The 24,169-nt window shown below is 58.8% G+C and overlaps 1 protein-coding gene across 1 annotated transcript in view; it reads left to right on the top strand.

The window, feature by feature from the left end:
* The window catches only part of PTPRS (protein tyrosine phosphatase receptor type S), a 79,994-nt gene that overhangs the window by 7,005 nt on the left and 48,820 nt on the right, over window positions 1-24,169 (top strand). The window contains exons 2-6 of the mRNA XM_075549796.1: window positions 68-250; window positions 11,776-11,921; window positions 12,693-12,834; window positions 20,373-20,561; window positions 23,665-23,682. Coding sequence (XP_075405911.1) covers window positions 160-250; window positions 11,776-11,921; window positions 12,693-12,834; window positions 20,373-20,561; window positions 23,665-23,682 — 586 coding nt within the window. The 5' untranslated portion in view covers window positions 68-159. The remainder of the gene's footprint in view (window positions 1-67; window positions 251-11,775; window positions 11,922-12,692; window positions 12,835-20,372; window positions 20,562-23,664; window positions 23,683-24,169) is intronic.

The following is a 24,169-nucleotide window of genomic DNA, read 5'->3' as shown; positions in this document are numbered from 1 at the left end:
TGCCTCCTCTGTGCAGACCACTGGATCTGCCCACTTCCTGCTCACGGCCTCTCCCTTGTCTCTGCAGACGCTGCGTGGTCTGACACTCGGCTCCAGTCCTCTTGGTGAGGGACCGGGGGCCACCCCCCTCCGGGCCGGAGGGCGGAGGTCGCTTCAAGCATGGCGCCCACGCGGGGCCCCGGTGTGGCATCGGCGGTCGGTCCCCTGGGCCTCCTCATGGTGCTACTTGTTGGCGGCTGTGTGGCAGAAGGTAAGAAGAGGCTATTGTGGGAGGTGCATGCAGGGGTGTGTGCACGCGTGTGTGTGAACACGTCTCCACCGTGCTCTTGGTTTTGCACCTACTGTGCACCAAAAACTAGCAACAGCTAGGAAATAGTAATGCTAATGGTCATGGTGGTGGTGGTGGTGGTGATGGTGGAGGTGGTGGAGGTGGCGATGGTGATGGTGATGGTGGTGGTAGTGATAGTGATGGTGGTGATAGCTACAGCTGTTTCCTGGGTGTGAGCGCATTACCAAGCCCAGCGCTGAGCACAGACCTTCCTGCCATGGCCCTCTCCAGTCATGTGAGACCTCTCTATGTCAGTCAGTTGCTACCTCCCCATTTCCCAGGGGGCAGGGGCACCGAGGAGGCACCCCTGAAAGCAGAGTCCCCATCCAGTTCAGCAGAGAGGGGTAGGAATGGGGGGAGTTGGAACAGGAATTGGATGGAGGTAGAGAAGAGGCCAGTGGGGGGTGGAGAGGGCATGGAAGCTAGGGCTTTGTGGATGTGTTAGGAGTTTGCCAATGGTGAGGGTACGCCCAGTGGAGATGACAGCACGTGGGTGCACCTTTGTGACCCGGGCCCTGGGTGCTTCCCGGTGCACACAGCGGGCCACCAGCCACGTGCTGCTGGCACCAGCACACACTGCTTCCATGCCAGCATGGGGCACACATGCCTGCTTCGCTATTGACTAGTTTCCCTGGCCACGCATGTTCTAGTCCTTAGATTCTGTGGTCACAACTTCAGTGTGCGTCCATCAGCAGCATGGATCACATCACAGCGCTGCGTAGCCCTCACCCCAAATAGAAATTCTGCTCCCAATAAGCCAGGTGCCCAGGTGGCAAAGTGGTCTGGGGCACAGCTGTTCGCCCAAAGGTTGCTGGTTCAAACCCGTCTCACGGCTCCTGGGAAGAATGCCCTAGACATGCCAGCCCCTCCTGCCGTCAGTCCAGGAAGCCCCCCGGGTGGCGCTGCTCTGTCACTGGGGCGGCTGTGAGTCAGGATCGACCCCAGGGCACATGGCCTCAGCCTGTCACTCTGCCCTGCTGTCTGGCTGTGTCCCCGCTGGCTGTGGGTCTGGCTCTGGTCGGGTCAGGTGTAGCATGCTCTCAGGCCTCTCGGCGGCAGGCTCTGGGTCTTTGTCTGCCCTGAGGGCTGTGTGAGCCAGCCTGGTCTCATCATAACTGCCTTCTTCCTCAACGCCCCCACGCCCCCCTCGGGCCAGGCTTTCCTGTCCTCACCATCCCTGCCCTGCAGAGGGAAACGGGCTCGGCCTCCCACAGAAGGGGCCCCGCTGAGGCCATGCCATACAGCACTGCCTCTGGGCCAGAGACCAGGCAGGCTGGGCCATGCCTGCTTTGTGTCCCTCTCCTCCCCTGTTCTGCCGTGACCTGTGGTCTCCTGGGATCTGCTCCCTGCACTGGGATCAGCAGTTGGAGGAGGTGGAATGTTTTCAGTTTGCTTTCTTTGCTCAGTCCCTCAGTCGTTAGTACAAGCCCCCCACTCTGTCCATCCCCCCATACACACACACTGCTGACACGGGGACTGGAGCCTTCCCTGGGCCGGGGCGTCCTGTGCACTGTCGGGGATTCAGCAGCAGCCCTGGCCCCCACTCGCTGGACACCAGCAGCACTGGTCCCCAGTCTTGATGTAACACCTGTTCCCAGGCTGCCTGGTGTCCCCTGGGAGTGCAGTCACCCCAGGTGAGGAGCCCCCCGTGAGGGACTTCCACTGGCCCCGGGGAGACTCAGTGTCTCACCGTCACCCGGAGCCCTAGGACTTTCCCCACATTGACATCCACATGCTGAGTGGCCCTCTGGTTGGTGCCCTCTGACCAGCAGGGGTTCAATCTGGTGTGCGGTGTGAGGTCAGGGGTCCACTCAGTTTTCTGGACAGTTCACGCCACTGCTGATGATGGACGCATCCTTCTCTGAGCTTTTACCAAGCACCTAAGTGTGACAGTCTTTGTGAGAGACATGGGGGGCGGGGTGTGGGCTTGTCCTGGAACAGAGAAAAATGTGTCCCTGTCCTCGCGGAGCTGAGTGACCACGCGGAAGAGACCGTGTCAGATGGAGGACGTGCCCAGAGCCCTAGCAGGAAGGGAGGGGGAAGGAGAACGAGGGTGGGCTGCACTGCATTTCAGACCGGGTAAAGGGGTGCAGTGAAGAGGGGGCATTCAAGCAGAGAGTTCTAAGAGGCGCTCCCTGGAGATGAGGGCACGGTGTTCGAGGTAGAGGGCACAGCTCGAGCCAAGGTCCTGGGGCAGGACCAAGGTGGAAAGGCAGAGGACTAGCTTGGAGTCCTGAGGGGCTGGAGCAGACTGAGTGAAGGGGAGGGGCCCTGTGGGTTATGAGGAGGATTTAGGTTTTGGTTTCTGGGAGACGGGAGCCCTGAAGGGCTGTGTGGGCAGAGGCGGGAAGGGCCCTGCCTCAGGGATGTGGGTGGAGATTCTGGAATAGTCCAGGTGGCTTGCTAGGGCACGTGTGACCCCAGGCGTTGGCTGGTGGCACAGAGCAGATGCTCCCAAGGGGCCTGGGCGTGTTTTCCCCAGAGGTGCCGTTTGGTGCCCTAGTGTGCAAACCCACCAGGGCCCGAGATAAAAGGCCTGGAGAGCTGTAGCCCTTTGCCCATGTCGCCCACCTCCCAGGCTGGAGCACCTGGTGCTCAGGGGCGAGCCTGGGCAGGTGGCTGGAGGTCACCATGGAGGCCAGGGAGACCGGCAGAGTCTGGGCAGGGCTTTCATCAGTCAGCACCAGGACCCTCCCCTTCTGCTCCAGAGTCAGCCCACAGGGGGAGGGAAAGTGGGGGAGGGAGGGCAGCCCTGGGCTCCAGCAGCCAGCACCTTCTCTGCAGAATATGACATGGGAACCTAGAAGTCAGGCCGGCCTCTTGCGGAAAGCGAGGCTCAGGCCCCAGCCGCCACAGAGGCCCGAGTTCTCTTGCCAGTGTTGCCGCTCTGACCCTCGGTCTCTTCATCTACGAAAGGGAGCCACCTGTGACACTGGGGTCCATGAAGAGCCCCCCAGGCCAGCTTACTGAGTGGGGACCTGTGACTTGGGCTCCGCCACGTGATTCTTCCTAAGCCTCAGGTTTGCTCTTGGGCGGTGTGAGCATGAAAACGGCCCTGTGCCGTCACTGGTGTGTGTGTGTGTGTGTGTGTGTGTGTGTGTGTGTACATATGTGTATGTGTATGTATGTGTGTAGGCATATATATGTGTATTGTGTGGATATGTGCATGTGTATATGTGTGTATACATGCATATGTATGTGTGTGGGTATGTGGGTATGTATGTGTGTGGATATGAGTCTGTGTATATGTGTATGTGTGTATGTGTGGTGGGGTATATGTGTGTGCATGTATTTATGTATGTGTATATGGATATATATGTGTGGGTATATGTGTGTGTATGTGTGCATGCGTGTATGTATATGTGTATGTGTATATGGGTATGTATGTGTGTATGGAGGTATGTGTGTGTGTGAAGAACATAGATGCGGCACTGTCAGAGGACTCTGTAAATTACCCTGCAGTATTCAAACAGGAATTCGCTGTATTCTATAAAAACATCTCTGTAGTTAGTGACAACCACGTCTTCCTGGAGCCCAGCGCATGCGTGTACGTGTGCCATGGCCCCGCAAGGCTGCCCTGCTGGTCGGCGTGGAGCCTCGCAAGGACGCCTTCCATGAGGAGCCTCGGTGGCGCGGTGGTTGCGTGTTGGGCTGTTCCCCAGGTCAGGAGCGCTCGGGAGAAAGACGCGGCTCTCCGCGCCGTCCAGAGTGACATTCTCAGAAGCCCCCTGGGGCAGTTCTACCCTGTCCTCCGGGGTGGCTGGGCGCCATGCTGCACCCCGTGGCCTTGCGGGAGTGTCCTTGGCCCGGCCTGTCGTTGTCACCCCGTCACGGTGGAGCTTGCTGTCACGTGGTCTCCTCCCTCGCTGCCCGTTTTCCCACCGCCGTGGTTTCTGTCAAAGTGTCTGGTGTTTTAGCACGGCAGCGGCGTGACCAGTCCTGTGTCTGAATTCTGTCTGCAACGTTCCGGGGAGACGGCGAGCTCATTACGCGGAAAGGAGGAAGCAGATTTTCAGCAGGCGTCTGCCACGTGACTGACGACGTGACTCCCAAGTAGTAACAGCAGCATGTCCTCAGAGAGCTGCCGGGACCTCAGGGTGGGTTCAGAAGGGGGGTCGTGGCTGGCGTCAGATGGCGGAAAGCCCGGCATACTGGGAAGATGTTTCCTTGCCTTTCGCTGGCGATGCCAAGGCCCCCTGCGGTGTGGGTCACAGCAAACTGGAGACCCTTGAGAGGAAGGGACATTCCGGAACCCCTCAGGGTCCCCCTGCAGGACCTGCACACAGACCAAGAGGCCGTCGTTCACCCAGAAGCAGCAGCTACTGCATGGCTGAGAGCCCGTCCGGGTGTCCCCGCACTACACTGACCCCGCTTTCTGCTGAGCCTGTCATCTGAGAAGCTGCACTGTGTGGAAGAGGATGTGGCGTCGGGATCGGAGGAACCTGCGGTCTGCAGACGACACAGCCTTTGCTGAAAGCAGGGAGGACGTCGAGCACCTGCTGACGGAGATCGGGGATGGCGGCCCGCAGTGTGGACCACACATGAACCACAGGAGGACAAACCCTCACACTCGGACCACGCATGAAGTAGCATCACGATAGACAGAACAGCTGGCCGCGTCCGGGCTGTCATTGCGCCGCATCCGCCATCAGTGCACATGGGCGTGCCAGCCAGAATCCACTCGACGTCTTGCCTGGAGGCAGATCTGCCAACAAAGGGCCTTTTTAACAAGCGTCCCAAAGCGAAGCTGTTGCTTTGAGGTCGAAGGAGTGCCTGGCCCGGGCTGGGGCATTTTCAAGCGCCCCATGTGCCCGTGGAAGTTGGATGAAGAATGAGGAAGACCATGGAAGGAATCCCGGCCCTGGAAGGATGGCCCCGGTGAAGAACGGCCAGGAGAACCGCCGAGCGCCCCTTAGAAGCTAGGATGGGGAGACTTCACCTCACCTACTCTGGACGTGTTGTCAGGAGGGACCTGCCCCTGCAGAGGGACGTCCTGCTGGGTGAAGTAGCGGGTCGGCGAGAAAGAGGCAGACCCTGGACAAGACGGATGGACACAGGGGCTGCAGCAGTGGGCCCGAGCACAGGGACAGTCATGAGGAGGGGACAGGACCAGGGGGTGTTTCCTTCCATTGCCTGTCGGGTCTCTGCGAGTCAGAACCGACCCGAAGGCAGGGAACAGCAGCAAAGATTCCCCGCGCCCTCCTTTCGGAGCAGGTCCCTGGTGGTGGTGAGGGGCCGACCCCACTCCCGGTGACGGCACGCACGGCCTTCTTGCTCTCCACTGTGATTCTTCTGAAGAGAGGAGTGGAAAGGACCCCACAAAGGGGGGGGGGTGTTTCCGAATGACCGCAAGAAGCGTTCTAATGGCGGATGCAGCCAGCAGCAAAGGCAGCTCCGAGCTGGCCCTGCTCCGAAGGCCGCCTGGAGCCGGGCCGCCGAGGAGGTGTTTGCTTGGCCGACCGGACTGTAACCCTCTGGGCCCGGGAGCAGACTCCAAGGTACAGAGGGCTGGCTGAGGGCTCCGGGAGGGGACTCGCCCTGCTCCCCAGCCTGGCTGCCTGGCAGCATATAGCAGGGCCTTTAGAACTGTGGCATGCAGGCGGGGAGGGGGGCGACTGGCAAGAGTGAACAAGCCTCCCCAGGGAGATGCTGGCCGAGCAGAGAGAGGATGGAGCGACCAGATGGCGGGAGGAGGAGGAGGACCAGACAGGGCCAGGCCAGGACCCTGAGAGGCACGCTGGCGGGATTGGTGGGTGCGAGGGGTATGTCCTGGCTGCCCATGCCAGCAGGCCCGATCTGCCATCCACCTGGTTCCCGGGGACGATTTTTCCCCAGCTCTCAGATTCCTGACTCTACCATGGTGACTTTTCCCCCTGCCCTTGGCTGGGGACACACATGGCTCCAGGTCAACGCTCTCGAAGGGGGAGCTAAGGACACAGGCCTGGCCCAGAGCTCGGGCGTGGAGCAAAACATCTGCCCTGGATCAGCCTCGAGGCCCCAGAGGAGCCCGAGAGGTCTGGGTTCAAATCCTGGTGCAGCTCCTCGTGACTGAGCTCTGTGGTTGTGAGTTAACCCTCTGGAGTCTGCGTGGCTCCCCCTCCCCGCCCCCCCCAGGGGGGGACACGGGTGGGCTTGCATGTCTGCATACAGTGGGCCTGCATGTCTGCACACAGTGGGTCTGCCAGTGTCTAAGGGAGATGGACCCCGTAGACTCTAGGCCATAGCTACAGGAGCAAGGCCAGGAAGGGGGAAGGGAGGCTGGTCAGGCCGGGGGCAGGGGGGGTGTCAGAGAGGGGAGGGGCTGCTAATGTCCACTAAGCCCAACCCAAGCTATGGAAGGGAGGGACCCAGACCCACCCTCTAGGCCATAGCTACAGGAGCAAGGCCAGGAAGGGGGAAGGGAGGCTGGTCAGGCCGGGGCAGGGGGGGTGTCAGAGAGGGGAGGGGCTGCTAATGTCCACTAAGCCCAACCCAAGCTATGGAAGGGAGGGACCCAGACCCACCCACTGGGGACTCAGGCGTGGACATGGGGCTTTGGGGAGCGCTGAGCTGTTAGCACGCTCACCGGTCCTAGTGGCTCCGTAATCCAGTATTGCTCAACCTCCTCCTCACCTCTGACCCCAAAATCCCACCCATCCCCCCAAAAATCCAGACCCACTGCCATTGAATTGGATTCGACTCACAGCAGATCTATGCCAGCTCTTAGAGAGCCTATCAGGGTGGAACGGCCCCTGTGTGCTTCCAAGACTAACTGCGTATAAGCATGCGGGAGGAGCGGCTTGTGGCTTTAAACTTCTGACCTAGTGGGTCTCAGCCCAGTGTGTAACCACTACGCCACCAGGGCTCCACACACGTATCTGCTTCTGCTGCCCATGTGCCTGCGGGGGCAGAGATAGGAATCACGGACATCACTAGACCTGTGCTCACATAAACAGCCGTGACAGAGCCGAAGGGCAGCATTTACCAGAGTACAGACGGTCAGGCAAAAGGGCGGCGGAGAAGCCAGAAACACGGGGGAAGTGGGGCGAGGGAGGGAGGAGCCATTGGGGGGGCGCATGGTGAGTCAAGTCCAAACGGGTATGGATCTGTGACCCTGATGACCTGCTCCGGAAACCTTTGCCTAATTCGCAATGGAAAGTTTTTATTTTCTTTTTTTATTTAATTACAGCAAGGGAACCCCAGCTCGCCCCCTAAAAAAAATTAGGACCGCCGTAAAGTCATCGGGCCCTGAGCAAAAATTTTAAACTGCGGTTTGACTTCCCACTCCTTTTTTGTTTTGTTTTATGTAGTCTTATTGGGATGTGACTAACATGTCATTACAATTCAATAGTTCAATTCTAAAAAAAAAAAAATAGTTCAGTTCTATTCGGGAGGTCGTTGTGAGATGCCAAAGCCCAGCCCCGTCTCGTGGAAGCCCTATGAATCTCAGAGTGAAATACTGCCCAGCCCTGTGCCGTCCTCACAGCCATGATTCTTTGTGAGATTCAGTTGCTGCAGCCACTGTGTCCGTCCATCTCAGTGAGAGTCTTCCTCCTCTTTTTAAAAAGTCTATTGACATATAGTTCACGTGTCATGCACTTCCATAGCTCAGTCATATTAAAGAGCTGTCTAATCATCAGTACTGCCAGTTCTAGCACATTTTCTCTCTTATCCTTTTATTAGCTCCTCCCATACCCCCAATAAGAATCCATCGATCCAGTTACTGTCTCTATAGATTTACCTATCCTGAGTTGCATACTGGGAAACAGCAGGGGGAAAAAAACAAAAAAAACCTAAAACCAACAGCAATAACAAAATAAGCCAAGGCAGGGAAAACCCTCAATCCAGAAACAAGGAAAGTATTAAAAACTAGAACAAACTTAAAATGGGTTAAAAGAGATCAAATGATTTTTTTTTTCATTTCAACCCAATTACCTCTGCCACAATCGAGTTTACCATACTCCTGGATTCCAAAGCTAGTAAGCCAGTCCTCAGTGCTGGTCAGAGGGGATTCCCCAGAGGCTTAATCCATGTGTGGACCCTGCACGTGGGTTTTGGGTTCCTGCTGTCATCCACAGCCTTCTCAAATCGGGTGTTCACAATTTAAGCTCTGGTACCATTCCCGCCTTCAGATTTGGATTTTATTCTTGATAGTCCTTCGGTCGCACAGGCTGATGTGCTTCTTCCACATGGTCTTGGTAGACACCTGCCTTAGATGGCTGCTTGTTTGGGTGACAAGCCTGTAGAGGGTCTTCCTCTTATTTGGAGTTTGCTAAGTAGGACGCCCTGTTTTCGGGACTAGTCTCTCCTGATAAATTTCAAAACACACAAGACCCACCCCCCCCAAAAAAAAGAATCCCAGGACCACATCACAATCAACTCTGGCACAGTTTCCTCCTCCCTGTACCCACTGCTGCCGGCTCCTCTGTGCCCACACACCCTGCCCCCGTGTCCCCAGTGTTTCCATTCCCGTGACCTCTCCTCGAAGAGCCCTGCCCTTGTCCATCCACACCACAGCCACACGGCAGTTCTGGGCTCCTCGGGGGACCCCAATTAATGTGTTCCTTTGAAATGTTGTTGGGGTTTGGGGGGCAAAGTGAAGCTGGAAGGGGGCAAGAGCAAGGATGAAGGCGGGGAACAGGGATGGGGGTGGGGGGAAGGTTTCCCATCGGAATTCCCCAAAGACAGCTCTGGCTGCAGGCACACTGTCACGATGGAAAACAATTCCTCCCTGGTTTCCCCCCCACCGAAGCCTTCTCGGCAAGCCCACGCGATCATCCGGTGTCCCTTGAAGAATATCTACCAAGGTGACCCCCTGGGGACTCCCAAAAGAACAGCTGCGGTCACGTTCCGAGCTGACCCTCTGTGCCTTGAGTTGAACTGGCCCAGCAAGCCCCCTGGGAAGCAGCAGCTGTGACGGGCCTCGTGTTTGGAAGGTGCCGGAAGGCGGCTCCGTGCCTCAGGGAGGGAGCTTGTCTTGCCCGCAGCTTTGCTCTGATGGCGGCACACACGTGTGAATGCGTTTTCTTCAGAATAAGCCTGCGCACGGATGGACTAGACAGATGAACTGGACTCCTGGCAGCAGTGCTTTTTCATTTTCAGTCTGCGTGTGTGTGTGTGTGTGTGTGTATGTGTGAAAGAGAGAGAGAGAGAGAGAACACCTCCTTTCCACTTCTCATCACACAAACACTGGTAGGCCTGTCTACACTGTCCTGTCCCTGCCCTTCTTCACAGTGATCAGTCCAGCTTGACTGCCCTTCCACACAGGGGCCCCGGTGGCACAGTGGGTGATGCATTGGGCTACGAACCACAAGGTCAGTGGTTCGAGCCCACCAGCATCCTCCAGGGAGAAAGAGGAGGCTGCCTGCCCCCATGAAGAGTTGCAGCCTCGAAAACCCATGAAAACCCACAGGGGCGGTTCTCCTCAGTCCTGTAAGGCCCCAACGAGCGGGCATCAACTCGATGGCAGTGGGATTTTTGCTGTCCTCCCAAAGTCACTGGAAACATCCTTTTCCACCCCCACGGCTGTGCCGTGTTGTTGGTTCCAGGGCCAGACCAGACCGCACGGTGGGGGTGGGAGAGGGCGGGGGCGCGGCTACTGCGTCCCTTTTAACTCATGGTGACCCCCCTGTGTGGCAGAGTAGCACCGTCCCGCCAGGGCTGGGCTCACTGCAGGGAGTAGATGGACAACGTCTGAGAAGTCAGACACTGGTAGCTTTGAACCCGCTGGCCCTGCGTTGAGCAGCCAACCCTCAGTCACGACGACGCCGGGCCTCCCTGGGAGTCGGAATTGACCCGACAGCAGTGAGCTTGGTGTGGTCACTCACCGGACGGGTCCCTTTGTGGACTCTCCCGGAGAGCCCTCTGCTGCTTTCTGTGAGGGTTTCCGCGTCGCACCGTGAACCCATTGCCGGTGGCTCGTTCCTCCCAAGTGGCAGCCTCGTCAGCCCTCCTTCGCGGTCTGTCCTTAGTCCAGAAGCTCCGCCGAAACCCGGTCCCTTTGGGTGCCCCTGCTGCTATCTGAAGCACCAGGGATGGAGCTCCCAGCAACAGGGCAACCCGACACTGAGCTAAACGAGGCAGGTACAAATGGCGACGTAGGTAGGACTCCTTGTCCAGAGAGGTCCTTGGAGAGGCGCAGAGTACATTAGTGGTTGCCTGGGGCTGGGGGAGATGGGTGTCGCTGACGAATGGCGGCTGCTCCTTGCTGGTGAGTCAGAGAGCCAGCTCTAGTCTGAATAGAAGGAAACCTTGCCAGCCTGAACCTGCGGTGGTTACTATGTTGCAGTGTAAACCCCTCTCCAGCGCTCTCCCTGGCTCTCCATTTCTCCCACCCTGAGGTCTTTTTTTCTAGTGATCGGCCCTCACCGATGACGTGGCCTCGTTGGGGCGAGTTGTATTTTGGGGCCATGAGAGAGTGGCTTGGACTGAGATCGAGGGGGAGAGGGGTGTTGGAAGGGGTGCCCCGCTTTGGGAGGCACCAAAGGCTACAAAGATTGTTTTCCTTCAAGTGGTCACTTTGATATTTTGTGGATTTTACCCCCACCAAAAAAAAAGACGTGGGCCCAGACCGGGCTTCTGGACGGCTCTGCGTAGTCTAAGCAAGCACCTTGTGGGGTCTGTGTCTCAGTCTCCCCACGTGACGGCCCTGCCCCTGCACCCTGCTGGGAGCATTCCAGTGGTCTGGCACAGGCGCACAGTGGGCACTCAATAAAGCCTGCTCCAGTGCTCAGCAGCAGGGGCCCCCACACTGCGACCCACGCCTGCAGCCCCGCTCAGAGCGGAGGCCTCCCTCCTGGCCCTGATCCCTGATGTCGCCTGTGAGCTGGGAGGCCAGAGCCCTAGGTTCAAATGCTGGCTCCGACTCCGGTCGCATGGGCACTCGGCATTTCTGCTCAGTGCCTTGCTTGGTTTCCCGGTATCAGATCAGGTTACTTCCTACTGGGTCCTTTCTGGTCAAAGTCGAGCATCCTTTAGGGAAGTGGTGCACCAACTTCCTCATAGTTCCTCATGCGCTGGTGACCCACCCCCAACCACAAAATTATTTTCATTGCGACATCATCACTGTCATTTGGCTACTGTTATGAATCAGGTGACCCCTGTGAAAGGGTCGTTGGACCCCCCAAAAGGGTCGTGAACCACAGGTTGAGAACCGCTGCTCTAGGGCTTGGCTGGTCACCTGTCAGCCTCCTGAATTTGAGGACACCAGAGCCTCAAGGGCCTCCTGTATGTGACTATGTGCATATGTGCTACCAGGTGGGGGTGGGGGGGCGGGGTGTATCCAGGGCAGGTCGGGGCTCTGCAGGTCACTTGGGATGGGGAGGCATTGAATGGCTAGCCTTTCTGTGAGGCTCACATGAGGGTTCCCCCTCACCCCACCTCGCCTGCCTGGGCACAGGCTGGAAGGTACATTTGCACGACCCCATGTCACGCCACCAGGCCCGCCTGAACCCCTGCCTTTTCCCCAGAGTCGCCCAGGTTCATCAAGGAGCCCAAGGACCAGATTGGTGTGTCAGGAGGTGTGGCCTCCTTCGTGTGCCAGGCCACGGGCGACCCCAAGCCGAGAGTGACTTGGAACAAGAAGGGCAAGAAGGTCAATTCTCAGCGCTTTGAGGTGAGTAGGGGCAGGCCCTGGCATTGGTCCAGGTGGAAGAAGGCTCACAGGAACCAACCACCTGATCCACGCCCTCTGCACCCTGTGGCCCCGCCCGACAACACCCAAGGGCTCCTGACTCTGTGTTGTGTGGCTTCTAGCAACATCCCGCCCTCTCCTGAGATCTTCCTGCACACACACACACCGCAGAGAGGGGAATTCACAACTCGGCACACCCACACACACTCGCTCACATACACACCCAGCCTGTCGCCACAGGCATCGGCTTCGCAGATCCACAGGCTCCCGAACACTAGTCCTCTCAATGTGTGGGTGCTGAGGCCCCAAGGGATTGCCTCCAGCACCTTCATCACCACCCGGCGGCGTGGGATCTGTCCCTAGCTGATGCAGCTCCGGCGCAGCCCCCGCCCATCTGTCCAAGGAGGCTTGTACGTTGCTGGATGCTGAGCAGGCCTCGGCCGAGCTTCCCAGATAACTAGGAAGAAAGGCCTGGCGATCGGCTTGCAAACAGACCCACAGAAACCCCAGTCCAATCAGCAACAGAGCGTGGGGCTGGTACAGGGCCTGGGCAGCGTGGTTCTCTGTTGTGGGTCACTACGTGTGGAGGGTCAACCTGATGGTGGCTTGCACGCACACACACTCGCGCGCACACACACAGTTCCTCTCCTAGCCATATCTGGGGCTGTGACTGTCGTGCCCACTATCCCCGCCCCCCCCACTAGGACAGGACCCCAGCCTGACTGACTGCCCTCTCTCCTCTGTCCACGTCAGACGATCGAGTTTGATGAGAGTGCCGGTGCTGTGCTGAGGATCCAGCCACTGCGGACGCCACGGGATGAGAATGTGTATGAATGCGTGGCCCAGAACTCCGTCGGGGAGATCACGGTCCACGCCAAGCTCACCGTCCTCCGAGGTACCGGACTTCTGGGGGTGGACACAGAGCAGGCAGGCTTTGGATGTGGGGGTGGGATCGAGCCGGAAAGGAATCCTTGAGAAACACCCCTACTTTGGATTTGCCCTTTTGGGGGGGACTCTGGTCTCCCTTTTCCAACATGTCACCCCGCAGGAGTCAGGGGTCTACTCGGTGGGGATTTATTGAGCCTCTGCAGGAGAGAGAGGCATTAAGAGACCAGTCCTGTCCCGGTGTTGTCTCTGTAGCCTGTCATCGCAATCATGCCCCAACTGGAACTAGCTCAAGCTAGCACGAAAAGCCCGTGCACTCTTAGCTGCTGCACAAAAGATCAGAAGCTTAAGCCTACCCAGAGGAGGTGTCATGGAAGAAAGGCCTGGATGATCTGTTTTTGAAAAACCAGCCACTGGTAACCTATGGTGGGCAGAGTCGGTCAGCGCCGCAGTGGCTGATCTTTGAGGAACTAAAATGTTCATAAACCTGCTTCAGGTTCAACTGGATCCAGGCGCTCCTATTTTCTTTTTCAGTGGTCAGTCTCTCTCTGCCTTTTGGCTTTCCCCTCCCTGATTGCTTTCAACTTGAATAAATGCCCACCCTTTCCCCCAGTTCATCCAGGCACTGGCCCTCCCTGAGGAGGGTGGGCGGAAAGGACCAAGTGGCCCAGGGCTGCTGCTCATTGGTCCCAGCTTTGGTCACCTGGCCAATCCAGCCCTGCAGACCGGGAGGTCTGAATCTCTTGACTGGGCAGACTTCAGTCTGGCGCCCACAACAAATTGGCTGGTAAGAGGTGATGCCTCAATGCCTGACAAGTAGATTCCGGCATTCATCCTTTGTTTATGTGCCTTTGGGAATGTCGTGGAGCCGGAGGCTGGCTTTATCCAGAGGGGCCAGGGGCCTTGGGAAATGACCTCTTTGGTGGGAAACTGTTATTCCCATGGCCTTGGCACAAACCCACTCCCAGCGGGCCTGCTGCCTCTTCAGTTGTAAGCTGATTTTAGCCCAGGGATACAGGGTCTTGGTTCAGGGGGGTGATGATTTGGGGGCCAGACTGCTAGAGTTCAAACCTGGTGCTGCCCAGCTTGTCACAGCTGTGTGACCCTGGGCAAGTTCCCAGCCACCCTGAGCTTCAGTGCCGTCGTCTTGAGGAAAGGTCGGGAGGTGGGTAGTTCTCAAGCCCCGAGCAAAGCGTGAGACAAGTTGGGAACAGAGTGCCAGCCGGGCAAAGCCCTGGGTCCACCATTCTCCTTCTGGTCTTATGATAGCCCCCAGGTGTGTGGGTTCTGCCTGTCACCTACAGGTATAACTGGACCCTCTAATCCACGAGTGCCGGCCCACTCCTGGGGTAGGGTGGGGTCTCCTGAGGTTCCCCCTGGACAGCGGAGCCCGATCAGCCTGGAGCCTACCTCTTTGTCCCACACTTGGGCCTAGAAAGCCAGGAAACTTTACAAGCATGTGACTTGTGTCCTGAGAAAGGACCCCCATGTCTCCAAGGACTCCCCAGTTTGTGACAGCTTGGGGTGTTCGCTGACTGGAAGTTCCTAAGGCCTTGGAACTGGGGGGCTCTGCACTTCCCTGCGCTAGGCTCTAAGTCGTCCCAGGGTCCCAGGGGTGGTGCTGACTCATGGTGACCCTATCCGCCCCCTTTCCTGGGTGCAGCACAGAGCCGTCCCCTCAGGGCTTTCAAAGCTGTGGCCTTTGGGGAGTGGATGGCCAGGCCTTTCTTCCACAGCTCCTCGGAGTGGGTCTGAACCACCCAGGCATACAGTAGTGCATGGAGCCCTTGCTGGTCCTGCGGGGGTGGGGGAGTGGGCGGGGGAAAGAGAGGGAGGAGCCGGGCAGGGGAGGAGCCTGACGTCTGCTAGCTGCCTCATCCCAGCAGATATTTTTGCCCTGACCTTTTGGGACCCACAAAAACAGCCCGCCTGTGTGAGCCACACCCGCCGCCCTCCCGAGAGCTCTGGAATTAAAGGACCTCTGTCAGTCTCTTTTATGGCCCCCACACCAGGGCAGGGAAGGACCTACCACCTCTCCCGTGTCCGCCTGCCCTCTCTCCCCCACCACACATATCAGGGCCCCTCCTCTTCCTCTGTTCCCAGGCAAGGGTTCCCGGATGGGGAAGGGGGCACCCCAGGGCCCCGCCCCCCACCCCTCGCTGGGTGTCGCGCCGCCTGTTCCTGGCAGCTCCCAGCGCTCCCTGCCTCCTTCCGCCTCCGCCATCTGATTGCAGACCCCGCGCACGCCTCCCCGCGCTGTTGTTTTAATTAAACTCTAAGGAATTGGGCACAATGTGGGCCGCGATGAACATTTTTGTTTAATTAGGAGTCGCGGCCGCCCCTGCCCCCGCTGCCACCCACGCTCTGGGGGGAGGTGCCCACTTGGCTGCGCACACACGGTCAGGGGGGGTCGCGTTGCACGCACACAGACAGGGGTACACAGAACACGTGCACACCTGCGCACGTACGCACACGTGTACACTCACAGGACACCCGCGCGAAGGAATCCCACTGGTCTATGTGGGACCTCTAGCACGGACAACATCCGCAGACAGGGCCAGCTGCTGGGTTAGCCCGGGTTTGGGTCTGACCTTACCCCGCGAGGGTCCAGTCTGAGCCCCGGTGTGCACAGCCCCAGTGTGGAGGTGGCAGCCAGCCGCAAGCAGCTTCCCCCAGGCCCGGTCAGTTACCCTTGTTAGAAGTGGACAAGTGGATTCCCACCCATGGGAGCCCGGCTTAGATCAGTAGTATATGGCCAGGCCTTTCATCCGAGGCACCTCAGAGTGAGTCGGAACCGCTAACCTTTTGGGGTTGTGATGGAGTCTTAACCTTTTGCGCTACCTAGGGACTTGCCCGGGCTGGAGCCGAGTCCCGTTTCCAGCCCCACTGTAGCATGCAGTGATAGCGAGGTACCCTAGGGGTGTTGGTTCAGTGGGGCACAGAGTTAGTGCTCTTGAGGCTCTGCGTTGGGGGCTTGGGTAAATGTTACCCCCACCCCACCCCCGACTGGGTAGATCCTAGTCTTCCTGCCTCTGCTATCTCCTGCCCCTTGAGAGGTGGGAGGTGGTCCCTCGGCCCCGGGCCCCTTGCTCCCTGCGTCCCTCTGAGCATTTTAAGTAGATGCATGTATGGTTTCCGCTCACACACAAGCAGCTGCACTGGCGATAACCAGGAGCTGGCAGACCTTCTCCGCAAAGCGCCGGAGAGTAAATATTTCTGGCTTTGCAGGCCAGACAGTCTCTGTCGCAACCACTCAGCTGGGCCGCTGTAGCTGGCAAACCGGGGCGTGGACGAGGCTGGGTTCCAATAAAGTTTTATTTACAAAAACAGATGGCAGACTGGATTGTGCCCGCCCGGGATTCTGGGTCTAATAGCACCCTTCACCTTGGACGTTTCCTTCTGCATGGTGGGAAATAGTTCTGGGCGTCCAAGAGCAGAGTTTTCCTCTGGCGGGGAGGGTGGGATTCAGCAGGGGGTCACTGTCTGGCATCTATTAACAAGCCCCCAGGGTCAGGCAGTTGTTCGATTGATCTTTACCACCACCACCACCGGTGATTTGTGGGTGCAGGGGCTGCTCAGGGGCTAGAATTCCAGGCACCCCTAATGCAGTACACCAGGGGGCGGGGCATGCAAATTGAAGGCAGAGCCGAGGGGCGTGGGGGTTCTCCATGTGAGTGGCACCTAATTGCCCCCACCCCTGTACAAGCTGTCAGAAGCAGGACTGCCACCAACCAGGGGGAGGTCTCGCCAGTCTGCCAGCAACATTAATGACTACTTGGGTGTGTGTGGGGGGGGGGGGGGGCGGTCGTCAAACGGTCAGCAAATGTGTCAAGATTTGTTGTGTAAAGAATGAGTGCTTGAATATCACTCAAGTTACCTTTTGTGTGTAAGTGTTACCACCTGGAGCATTTTGACAACAGACCACCCACCACCACCCACCCACCCCCCACCCCGGCCCTTTCCACGTTTTGTAAGAAGGCGTGCTGGTGATTGAGTGGTAGTCAGAGCTTCTGTGGGGGGATCCAGAGTAGACTCCCACCCAGCTGTACGGGTTAAGGGGGAGTGCCCAGAGTAAGACAGCCTAGGGGAAAGAAAGGCCTGACCATTGGCTTCCAAAAACCAGCCAGTAAAAGCCCGATGGCTGATAGCATTCTGGTCTGTAGCCAGTCCTGCCCGGGGAGACCAGATAGCATCCTGTCCCTACCACTTATTTTTTTTTAATTTTTACAGCGGTTTTAGATTTATGGGAATGAGGTGTAGAAAGTACAGAGAGTTCTCGTACGCCTGTTCCCTCCCCTCTCCCGCCCACTCTTTCTTCTCGGTAACATCTTGCTGGGATGGGCCACTATGACACATGATCATTAACTCCAGTCCAAGGTCATGGGAAGCATGCCCCCAACAGTACCGGGCAAAGCAGTGGGTGAAATGTCGTCCAGCTGGTTCCAGCTCAGGGCAAACCCCAACGTACACCGCATGGCCGGTCCTGTGCCACCCTCTTGCTCGAGTCCTTTGTTGCAGCCACAGTGCCCGTCCCTGTCACCGAAGGCCATCCTCTTTTTCCGCTGTCCCTCTACCTTCCCAAGCACGATGTCCTCCTCCAGGGACTGGTCTCTCCTGAGATGAAGTCTCGCCGTCCTGGCCTCTCAGGAGCGCTCTGACCATACTTCTCCTGGGACGGACATGTTTGTTCTCTTCGCGGAGAAGCACCGTGACTTGGGTCAGGCGTAGACCTCAAAGTTAAACCAAGAACACCGAACCCCCTGCCACTGACCCTAGACCGCAAGGTACAGTGAGCTGCCCCTGTGGCTCCCCAAGACCGTGACTCCTCACGGGAGCAGGAAGGAAGCCTGCCGCGTCTTTCTCCCACGGAGCGGCTGGTGGTTTCAAACTGCTGACCTTGTGGTTCCCAGCCCAACACGTAACCAGGACGCCACCAGGGCTCCTTCCTCAAAGTGACCTCCTTGCTTTTAAAGTCAGTGAGAGAGATCTCCTGCAGCCTCTGCCCTATAATGGCCTTGAGCTCCCCCTTTCTGTCCCTGGAAGCTACTGACTGTCTGGCCCTCGTCACTGTCTCCAAGGTGACCAGTGACCTCCCCCTACCTGCACGCCCGCCAACTGACAGGTCAGAGTGTAAGTCCCCCGGAGGCACCTAGGAAGAAAGGCCTGGTGACCTAGCTCCAGAACACCAGCCGCAGGAAGCCCTCGGGAGCGTAGTGCACTTGGCGTTGTGGGGCCCCCATGAGCCGGGCATGCTGGTATAACTGCTCACATGACCCCCCTTTGGCCCCTTATCCAGCAAGACATGGCTTGAGGGTGAGGCGCTGGTGGCTATTGGAACCCCCAAATGAGGAGGCGGGTCCTGGTCAGTCTCTTGGAGGGTGGCTTTCAGAAAAGGAACATGCAGACCCCAGAAGCCCATAGGGCCCGCCTGGGAGACTCCTGGCTGCCTCCTCGCTGCCCCCTCCCCCACCCCATTCCTTCCCGCTGCCTGGCACCGATCTGCCGCCTAAATTAGGCCACGCAGCCCGTTAGCGCAGCTCACAGCGTGAGTGAATGGGGGAGACATGCATTAGCCAACCCGCCTCATTGCCTCGGCCCCAGTCACATTCCCCCAGCTCCCAAGGCACAGAGCACTGGGCAACTGGTTGCTGGGCCTGGGACCCCGGAAGCTTCTAGAGAGGCCTCTCTACTGTTCTGACCGCCGCTCCCTCCCTCCCCCTGCCCCTGGTGGGCCAGTAGGGAGAGGCGGTACTGGGGGATGGGACCACTCCTAGACACGGGTAGCATTGTGATTCAGCTGTGCCGTTGATGAGTAGGCTCCTGCTGGGTGCTACACCCTAATAATGAGAACCACAGAGCTCTGGGGGAAGAGGCCCTGGTGGGAGCAACGGTGAAGGTGGTCGGTTCAAATCCTCCCAGCGGGTCCTTGGGAGAAAGCCCTGGTGATCCATTCCCATAGAGGTAACAGCCTGGAGAGCCCTGTGGGCCGTGCTGTTCCGTCACACGCGATCATTTGAGTCAAGAGTCTGGAGCCCTCTAATGGGAGGGTGTGAGCTCTCCCCACACCACCCCAGGGTGACGATGGACACAGAGGTGGGAGGGCGCAGGCATAGGCACCCAAAGGGATCGAGAGGTGTGGCCCTTTGGGGGGCAGACAGGCCAGCGAGGCTGCTCAGGGGATCCAGAGGATGATGGGAACTAAGGGAGGGAAAATAGGGAGGCTGGCCTTTAAAAGAAAAAAATAGAGACTCTCTGGTGACTGTAACTGAACCCTTGATGCTGTGAGTAGCTGAGAGTAGGCTCTCTCGGAGGGGGCATATCCTGTGGGCACTGGGCAGCATCCCTGGCCTGCACCTGCTTCAATGCACGAAGTTCTGACACCCCCAAATGTCTTTAGACATCACCAGTGTTCCCTGGTGGCATACTGGTTACAAGTCAGGCTGCTCAGCTAACCAACCACAAGGTCAGCAGTTTGAAACCGCCCGCCCCTCCGAGAAAGACGGGGCTTTGTAGCCCCACAGGGAGTTACAGTCTGGGAAATCCACAGGCAGTCCTCATCGACGGAGGGCAGCGAGTTTGGAGGGAGGGAGGGTGTGTGTGCGTGCGTGTGTTTCCTTATCCTGGCTGCGTACCCCGAGTGTGCCTGGGAGTGACGAGAGGCGCTTAGGAAACAGGGGCTCCTACTTGCTGCATCAAAGTATCAGGACCCCGGTGGCGCACCAGTCAAGCGCTGAGCCATCTCCTGTGGGCATTAAAACGACAGCCTTGGAGCCCCTCTGGGGCAGTTCTCCGGTGCCCTCTCGGGTCGAGACGCATTGAAGGCAGCAGCGTGGCACAGGAAAGCCACGGTGGCGCCCTGCTTACACGCTGGGCTGCTCACTGCAAGGCCAGTCGTGCGAAGCCCCAGCACTCTGCAGGAGAAAGAAAGGGCTTTCTACTCCCCAAAAGGGGTACAGTCTTGAAAGCTCACGGGGGCAGTTCCACCCTGTACTTTTGAATCGACTCGTTGGTAGCCAGTTTGGCTGGTTGTTAATTTACAGGGCAGCAGCGGCAGCAGTGGGTGTCATAGAATTCGCGGCCCACCTTCCAGGTGGGGGACCCAGATTCAAATCCCAGCCAGGGCACCGCCGCCCCAGCCACCACCTGATGTCAGGAAGCTGAACAAGTTTCACTAGCGCTTCCAGACTGAAAGACTAGTCAGAACAGTCTGGCCATCAACTTGGGGGAATCAGCCAGTGGGAGCCGGCGGCCCCAGGTCCAAGCAGGAGCGTCTCGGTCAACGCTGATAGCTGGAGCCAGGATCTTTCCTGCAGCAGCACGGTTCTGTGTTTTGTAGGGTGTGGAAAGGCATCCCTGGCTTCCAGCCACTAGAGGCTGGTAGCTTCCTCCCCCCTCCCCAATTGTGATCCCAGAATCACCCCTGGGGCAGACTTCCAGTCTAGCAGACGTGGTTCTCCCCACCTGAGGGAGGAGACAGGCTGAGGGAGCGGGAGGGTGGCCACTCAGTCACCAGTGTCCGCCCCGCCCCCACCCCGCCTCTGCCCACAGAGGACCAGCTGCCCCTGGGCTTCCCCAACATCGACATGGGGCCTCAGCTGAAGGTGGTAGAGCGCACGCGGACGGCAACCATGCTCTGTGCTGCCAGCGGCAACCCCGACCCCGAGATTACCTGGTTCAAGGACTTCCTGCCTGTGGACCCCAGTGCCAGCAACGGCCGCATTAAGCAGCTGCGATCAGGTGAGCATCCTGTGGGATTCTCTACAGGGCTCCAGCCCTGGGGACTGGTGGCTAGGAGCGGGACAGAGAGGCAGAGCCACAAGGGACCGGGAAACCAGGTAGTGTGGACAGGCAGGGGTAGCAGGGAGCTCTGGGAGGTGGCAGCAGGAGGATTCCTCAATGCCTCCTGGGCGGGTTATCCTGGCACAGACAGACACGGTGACGGGGAGCCATGGAAGGCTGCAGAGAGAGAGTGTCTCCTGTACCCAAGCAGTGGGGTCGCACAGAAGCATTTAATGGGAAGCCCCAGGGGGTCGGTGGGGGTCTCCAGTGCTTCCTGGCAGTGATGATACAATGGGATGGGATGGGATGGGCAAAGGCAGAGGTGCTCAGGGCCATAGAGAGAAGTCAGGAGAGAGCACCGTAATTTGTGATGGGGGGACTCGGTCAATGTCATAGGGAGCCATGGAAGGTAGCAGAGGGAGAGCAGGCAATTGGTAAGTCCAGGAGAGGTACGGTGGGACTGACCAGTAGGAATAGAGGGGGCCACGTAAGGCAATGGCAAGCCTCTGTTTCCAGTACCAAAGTCGTGGGCATGTCCAGGAGAGATGTAGCAGGGCATAGATGGGTGAGCTGATGGGGAGGCATGGAGAGCTACAGGGGCGAGTGTCCTCAGCACTGCAGCAAGGAGGACCAGGCGGAGGAGATGGAGGGAGAGCCCTGGAGGATGGTCATAGAGGTTTAGGTCTGTGATGGGGTCCCCCCGGGGCTGGGGGGAAGGGCCTTGGTCATCTCGTGAGGTTGTGTCTTGTCCTAGCACCCATGTGCTTGTTCTCCCAGGCCATGTGTCCGTCCCCTCGCTGCCTTTGACACGGTCTGTGTGTGTGTCTGAGCTCTCTGGGACAGCCTGGTCTGCGCTCCACCTATGCAGACCAGGCCTCCCCCTTCCCTCAGGAGCCAGGCTATGTGTGTGTGTCTGTGTCTGTCTGTCAGTGGCCACTTGTGTCCCCGAGTTGAGGTCCCCCATGTGCATCTGCATACACGGCAGTTACACAGGTGCACAGGTCTCGGGGTGTACCTCCCCGGTGCACCTGTGTGCAGATGCATGTGGCGGGCCACACCCGTGTCCCCGCATGCTGCAAGCTCAAGCGTGTGCAGTTGTCTGTGTCCCCTGTCCTGCTGTGAACGGCCTGAGGCCCTGCCCCCGTTCAGACCCCCATCGGACCCTCACAGCCTCTTGCCCACACCTCTCTGCTTTCTCTCTCCTTTTCCACTGAGGCCTCCGAAGCCCCCTCCCTGCCCCAGCCCCGCCCTCCGGAGCGGAGGCCCTGGGTCTGCACCAAGGCAGGCCGCAGGGTGAGACCCCATCTCTTGGTGGTGAGAGGAGAACCAGGCCCCCTCTGAGCACACCCGCAGCTTAGCAGCCACCTTACTGGGTGAAAATAGACGCAGATCCAGTTCTGGATCTCCCCTCCTCCCCAAACCCCCTCCCAGCCCCCAGCCCCGCCCCCCCCAAGAGGGTGCCTGCTTCAGAGTAACCGACGGGTAACATAACACACCTGTTCTCTTTTCTTGTCCCTCCGTTGTACACGTTCAGAAACCTTTGGTAAGTCTGATTGTTTGAACATGTCGACGACTAACGCCCCCACCCCACCCCACCGCCCATGCCCCCCTCCCCGCCTCCCGCTCCCCACCCCCACAGACTAACAGCCACCGTGACAGTAACTGTGACCCCCGTTCTACGTGGCATGTTGACTAACGCCCTCCCCTTACTTGTCACCCAGCCCTCCCCGGAGGGGCGCCAGCGGCGGACAGCAGGCAAAGACCCGCAGCAGGAAAAGAGGAAATTCAACAAGACCCAAAGGGACTAGCCAGATGTGGGCAGGGCTGGGTGGAGGGGGTGGTGGTGCTGGGCTGCTTCTTACTAAAGTGAGAATGACTGATGAGGGCAGGTAAATAGCCCCTTCTCAGCTTCCCCCCCCCCCCCCCCCCCCCCCCCCCCGGCTGAGGAACAGAACCACCTGTGTGGACTTCCTGACCAGGAAGGCGTCTCTGGGAACTCCTAAGGAGCCCAAGTCTTGACACCCCCTCTGCTTTGCATCATCTGAAACTAAGCGCACGCAGTCCAATGGTCTAGAGACCCCCAGGCCCCCTCCCCACCCCAGGGTGACCTCGAGCACACTTCTGTGCCCCTTTAAGTACGAAGCATGCCCTCCGGAGGTGGAGAGTTTATGGAGCTGAAAATGGTGCTAAGGAAGTTGAAGCTCGGGGATCCCAGCCTGGGAGATGGGGGGAGCCCCACTCAAGCCCCCCGCACCCCCAGTCTCTGGCTCATCATGTGGCCTCAGACAAGTCCTAGTCCCCACGGGGCCAACTGTAAAATGAGGAGGAGCCATATCCAAGAGAGGCCCGGCTGTCCCTGGCTGGCCCCAACCTCCCCCCTCCCCCCCCAGGAGGATAAGCCAGGGGTGTGACACTCCTGCCTGGGACCTTTGCCCTTGGCTCCTCACCCCTAAGCTGACCTGTTCCCAGCAGCCCAGACAGATAGCTAGCCAGCCCTTTCCTCTTTTCCTTCTGAAGAACCTTCTGGAAGTCAAGAAGGCCCTGCTGCAGAATGTGCCCTCCCCCCCACCCCTCCCCCCAAACGGCAGCCCTCTCCTGCCCCCGTCAGCCTGTGTGAACACCCTTCCTTCTGCTTCTCTGATCCCAGGCGGGGGCCACTAACCCCTCTCCCTCTCTAACAAGACCCCATTGTCCCTCCTGCTGTGGCCTCCAAAATAGCCCCCTGCTGGGCCCCCAAGATGGAAAGCAGGGAGGGGGGTCGTGGACCTCCCTCCCTCGGGGCCCAGGGGGAAGAAGGCAGCTCACAGGGCCAGGCCTCCTGAGCTTCCCAGGATATAGAAGTTTCTAGAATCAGCCACCTCCATTCCCACCCCCACACGCCTGCCTCCTGCAGGAAGCCCGTCTGCTTGGCAAGTCCGCAGACCCCCATCTTTCTTGGCCAGGCCTTTAGGGCCCCCGGCCCAGGGCAGGCTCGGCCCCCCGGGGGGCAGAGTGGCCTGTTTCCTGGCGCCCGTGGCACTGCCACCTGATTTTCACCTGACTCTCTCTGCTTCCCTTACAGAAAGCACTCCGATCAGAGGTAAGCGTTCCTCTCTCACGCTCTCTGGCTGCCCGCCTGCCTCCCAGGCCCCACGGGGGCCCGTGCCTAGTCACCCTCCATACGCACCCCCACCCACCTCCTCACCCTCCTGCCCGGTGTCTGTCCAGTGTCCGTGTCTCTGTGTCCTCCGTGGCCGGGGGTGCCACGTGTGGCAGGGACAAGCCAGGTGGCCGACCACTGCCCTGGGCAAAGTCATCTGTGGAATGGGAGTTGGGGAGGGAGAGGACGCTGGTTCCAACTTCAGGAAGCCAGACTAGGTCTGGGTGGGAACCAGGACCCAGCGTCTGGCACTAGCTTTGCCAAGTAGTGCTCTGTATGCCAGAGCAGGCCTCCTGCCCTCGCTGGGCCAGCTTCTCCACCACAACCTTGAGGTTAGGGGGAAGTAGGGAACTCTTATTGGGGCCAGAGCCTGCCTCTGTGGCCCCCCAAAGGCAACTGCCCTATGCTTGGGGCAGACACCTAATTC

The sequence above is a fragment of the Tenrec ecaudatus genome, chromosome 1, assembly GCF_050624435.1.
Source record: "Tenrec ecaudatus isolate mTenEca1 chromosome 1, mTenEca1.hap1, whole genome shotgun sequence".
Lineage (NCBI taxonomy): Eukaryota > Metazoa > Chordata > Mammalia > Afrosoricida > Tenrecidae > Tenrec > Tenrec ecaudatus.
The sequence above is the reverse complement of the archived record's forward strand: the minus strand, read 5'-3'. Positions and strand labels throughout refer to the sequence as shown.